Raw genomic sequence first — 6,000 nt, 5'->3', positions numbered from 1 at the left:
TCTGCCTGCGGAAACTCCCCCCATACCGAGACAGGCTCACGCTGTCCCGAGGGGCACCCGTGTTCGAGAGGGGGCGTGCCATGGCGCGGTGCTTGGCATCTGGGGAAGCCATTCCCGGGCCCCATTACACCGGACTGCAAGAAACAGCCACGACCCTTTCTTTGACAAGGACCCTGCCTCGAGCGTCAGCACGGCTGAAAGGGCCTATCGGGTGACTTCCTAAGCACCCGCCAGGAACGAGGCCAGCCTCAGGGTGAACCACCTCTCAAGAGAGAATGATACAAAGCTGCTGTGGTCATAAATACATTTTATTTCATTAGAAATGCATAATTAACAGTTTTGAGAGCATTTCCCCCTAGAAAAGTAGGTAAGCAATATTTCCATCAAAATCGTTAGTCGTCTTCTGCAAATACCTATTTTCGTTACACTGAACAGAGCACACAGCAAAAGGCTTCTGCTACTCCACTTTTTTTTTCAATTTTCTTTTTTGTTATAAACACCATAGCAAATTAAAAAAGCTGTTTGAACAGAGAAAAATATCGTAGTTCTTGATTTTCCGCACGTACTTGATGCGACGCACGCTGTGCTTCCCCACTCTTCTCTAGACGCCGACGGTGGGACAAAAAGTAAGGGTCTTCTGGCAGGGGCAGCGGCCGTTACTGTCACCTTGTATGCATTGGGACACTCTCCCCGGCGGGTGAGGCTTTCAGATGCACTCGAACAGAGCATGTGCAGTCACCTCCGTGCAAAGCCATGGGACCAGGGCGCGTGAAGAACAGGGTGGCTGGCCGGGGCCAGCGCTGAGCACGGCGGCGGCTCTGTCTTAGGTTCCGTTGTGGGTGGGTGGCCCGGCCCGCCTACTGGATCTGGATCGCTCCATGCTCAAGCTGCATTTCCGGCTGCAGGGTGGGCTGCAGGGTCTCAGCCGTCTGCAAGAGGGGAGAGAGGAGGGCTTTCTATAAAAGTACCCACCAACGCAAGTCCGGGTCACATCCAGGTCACTCACAGGTCACAGAACACCAATGGCTCTCGTGCATGGAACAAACACACACAACAGGGCTAGAGAGGGCCAAGAGTCGTAGGTTCACCGCTCTGGGAGAAGACTCTCCCCGGGGCCGTGGCCCCTCTTTACCCACCGACCCTCCCCACACGTGCTCTGTGGCCCAACGAGGTTCTGTGCTAATTTCCCAGTCCCACCCCTGCGCATCACTGGGGAATGCCTTTGGAGTACTTAACCCGTCCTATTTACCTAGAATTTCGGTCACCATTTTGCCTTCTTATAAAAACTGCTCCAACGTTCCAGAAAACATTTCAGGGGCAGTCACCTTTCTCTCCTTAACGAGAGAAGTTCTAATCAATGATCTACAGATATTAAAAGGACCTGAAATGCATATTCACAGTTTTAAGACAAAGGGAAAAATACGACTTGGAGTAAGTCACCAATCATCCAGCTCAATCATCCCAAACAAGCCCCGAAACAGAGAATAACTGGGTTTTTTCTTCAGGCTCCTCTACGCCGTTGGCCAAAGGCAACGTCACAAAGATCGGACCCTCAGAGGTGGGTTTCCGGCTGCCCTGACAGGAAACTTGGTTGCAGAGGCCAGGCATGCGGGTGTGAAGGAAGAAAGAGGCAGACGGCCACCGATGCTGGCGGCCAGGAGCCCCCTGCAGCTCGTATCGCAGACTAACGCTTTAGTTTTGAAATCTGAATATCAAATGACATTGCACGCGGTGCGTCCTGAAAGCGGGGAGGGGCCCTTGCAGTGGAAGGACGTGGCACAGGCATGGGCCACACGGCCCACGGAGCCCAGGACTGAGGGCGGGCAAGAACGGCCAGAGCATGAACCTGCAAGGCACAGCGGAGGCGACCACACATCTCTGGGAAATTTCTGGGAAAGTGGACTCAGCCGTGTTGGCGGCTGCAGGCAGAGGGGGCAGGGTGGGTTACAGGCCGGGCAGAGAGGCCCCTGTGGGAGTGAGAGTCCCTCCCCACCCTTGAAAAACCAGAAAGGCAGCTTTGGACCCAGGCGTGCAGAAGGCGGAGCACAGATGAGGTGGGGACCTGCCTGGGATTCAGGGACACCCACACTCTGATGGGGACCCCTCCCTTCTCCTGTGTCCTCAAAACGCCGCACCAGACCTGTGTCTCGGGCAGGAAACGTAGAGAAAGGGCTCCAAGCAGACGAGTCAGAACGTTCGAGACGTTTGAGGGAACGGAGGCAGCGGGGAGCCCTGGCCTCCCACACAGGTGAGAACTCGGGCACCTGCCTGGGCACAGGCACTCACTGCCCTTCCTACTGGCTGCTCCATGGGGCCAGTGCCCTGGCCTCCTGCCCAAGAGAAGCCCATCCTCTCATGAGCTAGACGGCTCTTACAGCCCCTGGGGGGCTCCTGGGGGACTCTCATCTCTTCCAGGAGCGAGTTCGGGTATGTGACCCCGTTCTGATGGGCAAACCCGAACCGAGAGGAAACCTACAGGAGTGGAGGCCTCGGTGCTGATGAAGAAACAGGAGCCCTTTCCCTCCGCAGACGTGGTCGCGTCTGTGTGAGGCACCAGCGGGGCCACGGAAGGTGAGGGGACAGGAGCAGCGGGCTCCGGGGACATGCATGGGGGGCCGGGCCCGGGGCCACCCTGCTGCCGTGTAACCCACTGACTATTCAAGTCCATGCCGAGTGGGGTCTGCTACAGGGAAAACACCCCAGTGGGTGCAAACCTCATTCTCTGGCCTGTCCTTATACAGACGCGTTAAGTGGGTCCTGAGACCAGCCAGGCAGGAATGCAGACCAAGAACACAGACAGGAAGCCCAGGGTGGCAAAGAGCGAAGATGGACACGGCCTTCCTCCACTCTGAAATGTGTCAAATGACCGCGAACCCGGTCCGGTGAGACAGCTCGGCACATGGTATCCCCGGTCTGTGGCGCACGCCGTGTGACCCTTCTGCAACTGCTGGGCAGCGGGGAGGAGGACCGCCTTCGTGCAATGACCCCGCTTACAACCACACGGGGCATCACACGAGCCACCCGGCGTGGGACAAGGCGGGCCTGCGGCGGGGGGGGGGGGGGGGGGGAGGGCTCTCTCTTCCAGGACAAGTTAACGCTCAAACCACCGAAATGGGCCAGCCAGAGAGAACGCCACCTCATCCCCCAACACCACGGGCTCCCGGTCACACCCAACCCTTCCTGGTTCACGTCCAGGGTGGGGTGGGCCGCTGCGGTCACCGCTGCACAAAAGCCACACCGGGCTGCGGTGGCCCCTCACGCGGGAATGGCCGGGGTGGCCCGGTGGGTGGTGGGGACCGAGAGGCGGAGAGGCGGCGCCTCCTCCAGGAACCGCGTTTGCCAGCTGGGGCCTCGCCGCGCATTAGGAGGTAAAAAACCGAAGTCTCCCGGGAGCGCCTAGTCCGCCCAGCCGGCCACCCGGTCACGAGGTCGCCCCGAGCACCCTGGCTGGCTCCACTGAACTCCATTCCTCGGCAACCACCTCATGAGGCTGCAAGGAAAGCAGACAAGAATTTTCCTTCCTGCCGAGAGCTGAGCACACGCACAGCACCGGCACGGGGCCCGAGCGGAGCGCGAGAGGGGAGAGAGCTGCGTGGAAATCCGGGGCCTCGGTTCCGCGCGTCAGAGGCCCGTGGCATCGAGACACACACCGCTTCTCAGTGCCGGGATGCAGGAGTACAGGAGCGGCCCAGAGGACGGCAGGGTGTACGAGAAGGCCGGCAGGAGCCGACCGGCCACGCTCGGGGCAGACGGGAGTCCTGCGTCAGAGGTGATCTCGGCCTGGGCTCGGCGGGAAGGCCCGCGAGGTTTCAGAACACGGGCCACCCGTGGCCTGAGCTTTGTGCCAGCGACCCCCGCGGTCCGGGGACGCGTCCTAGGTTACTCTCACAAACACACAGTCGCCCCATCGGATCGAGAGCATGCCGTCCCCCCGAGGGGGCCTCCAGCGGGCTCTTGGCCCTAGCGTGGGGGGCCCGGGCCTGGCTACCCAGACCCAGGAGATCCGAGGAGAGGTCGTCCACGGTGTTCATCCGGCCAAGCGCACTCACCAGGGGGGCAGCTCTACAAACGTGCCAAATCCCCAAGCAGCAGCCCCCTTATCCGACATCTCGTGACGTGTCCAGACCGTTTGCTGTGCTTCTAGGAGAGCACGGAGACGAGTGGTTTCTGGGACGGGAGGTGGGGGCCGGGGAGCCAGCGCTCAGCCCATCAGACGGTGCGTGGAGTATGCACAAACTGAGCGGAGGGAACCCTGGGCCCCACTGCCCGTGTGGTTCCCAGCGAGGCCTTCGGCTGCCACGCAGGAAGCGCCCAGGCGGGAGGCTGGCAACCAGGCCAGACGGGGCCCCTCAGGACCGAGTGAAGCGCCATCCTGCATTTGTGCCACAGAGAAGAGCCACTGGGCACAAGGACCCACAACCCGCCCCTGGGAAAGGGTCAAGGCCGAGCCACAAAGGCCACAAAGGCAGAGCCTGTTGTCTGCACGAGTGCTGACCTCTGGGCCCTGCCACTCTCAGAGCGGCAGCGAGACCTCGGTAAACAGGGACCCTCTCGTTCTGCAGTCCCCGGGAGCTGGCCCCGTGGGCTCAAGAGGCACAACTGGACGCTGGCCCCTGATCTTGCAGATGAACACCTGGCGGCCCGTGGGCCGGGAACCAAGCCCTCGCCTTCACTGCTTCGGGCACTTACAAAAACTACCGCCCACGTCGGTGCCCGTGTCCAAGTCACGTGCCTTTCGGTGACAATGTACCTTGCTCGCGGGGGGACATCAGAAGGAGAAACGCCCAAGCTGTGCTCAGAGCTGCAGAAGCCCTGGGACCTATCCGGACAGGGTGTGTGCTTCCACGAGGGGTGGGACCCACCTGAGCTGCAGCGGTGTGGTCAGTCACCGGAGCCAGCTGGACGTACTGGACCTGGATGTCGCTGCCCTGGAGAGGTGAGCCGTCCACCCCCGCGGCAGCAGGGTCGGAAGAGGCCACGGCTATCAGCTGGGCCCCCTGCAGCACCTGGAGAGACAAAGCAGACCCCGTCAGCACAGACACCGGTGCCACTCCGCCGTGACCACGTGAACCACGGGGGACGAGCCCAGGACCACACAGCGGGGCCCGTCTGTCTCGTGAATGACCCTGGAATGACATCCGACCGGCAACCCAGCGCCTGGATGGAGCGAGTGTGAGTGTCGAGCGCGCGTGGCATGACCGAGTCGTGCAACGCGTGCAAGTGACCCCCTCAAACACCCACACGCTGGACACGAGTGAGCTCAGGGACGGGGCCGAGGGCGCCGAGAGAGAGGCAAGGAGGCAGAGGGATGTGGGACAGAGGCAGGAGCCCCCGGACACCTCCCAGAAACCACTGCTCTTTGAGGTTCTTGGGGGCAGAGCCTGAAGGCAGCCTGGAGGGGACAGAAAATGGTGGCACGTCCTCGACCCGCATCCGCCGGGAGCCCCCAGAGTGCTCAAGAGCCAGGCACACAAAGAAACCGGGCAGCGGACGCCCGCGGTTATGAAGCAAAGCGGAGACGTGCCTGAGTCAGGGACCCCACGGCTGCGGGCGGTGCGGAGAGGGGCTCAGGGTGAGGAGCTGCCATCGGGAGGGAGGTCCGAGACGCTGATGGAGGAGAACCCCCGGGGGAAGGGAGGCCCCGAGTCCCCGGGACACCCACTGTGGGCTGTGCCGACAGGAGGGGGCAGATGAGGCCCCGGGAGATGGGCTCTGGGTGACCCCACCACTCGTGGGCGACCCCACCCCCAGGCCCAATTCCCGCCCCCCACCCCCAACAGCTGGGCAGGTGGGCCGCCGCCTCGCTGCCCCGCAGGCCGGACGGGGAGGTAGGGGTGAGGGCATCCGTGGCTTTGCATTCACGAGGGAGCTGCCGTGAACCGTGCGTGTTTATACCCGGGGTCGTATCCCACCCCCCTTCAAACGACTTGTCAACGGGATCACGGATGCTTGCCGGCGGTCCACAGCAGGGCGGGAATGACCGTGCCTCCCGACCGGCCC

General features: G+C 61.9%; 1 protein-coding gene across 5 annotated transcripts in view; it reads right to left on the bottom strand.

Annotated features, from left to right (window-relative positions):
- Window positions 1-292: 292 nt before the first annotated feature.
- LOC102955899 (BTG3 associated nuclear protein) overlaps window positions 293-6,000 on the bottom strand; it is a 112,229-nt gene continuing 106,521 nt past the window's right edge. For 4 of the 5 annotated variants that reach the window (XM_042969762.1, XM_042969763.1, XM_042969766.1 and 1 more), the window contains 2 exons: window positions 4,863-5,006; window positions 293-929 (listed from right to left, as the gene is read on the bottom strand). In XM_042969762.1, the coding sequence (XP_042825696.1) occupies window positions 858-929; window positions 4,863-5,006 (216 nt within the window). In that variant the 3' untranslated portion in view covers window positions 293-857. Of the gene's footprint in view, window positions 930-1,249; window positions 1,335-4,862; window positions 5,007-6,000 lie in introns of all 5 variants that reach the window. The other variant, XM_042969765.1, reaches the window with a different exon arrangement.

This window comes from Panthera tigris, chromosome E2 (assembly GCF_018350195.1).
Source record: "Panthera tigris isolate Pti1 chromosome E2, P.tigris_Pti1_mat1.1, whole genome shotgun sequence".
Classification (NCBI taxonomy): domain Eukaryota; kingdom Metazoa; phylum Chordata; class Mammalia; order Carnivora; family Felidae; genus Panthera; species Panthera tigris.
The sequence above is the reverse complement of the archived record's forward strand: the minus strand, read 5'-3'. Positions and strand labels throughout refer to the sequence as shown.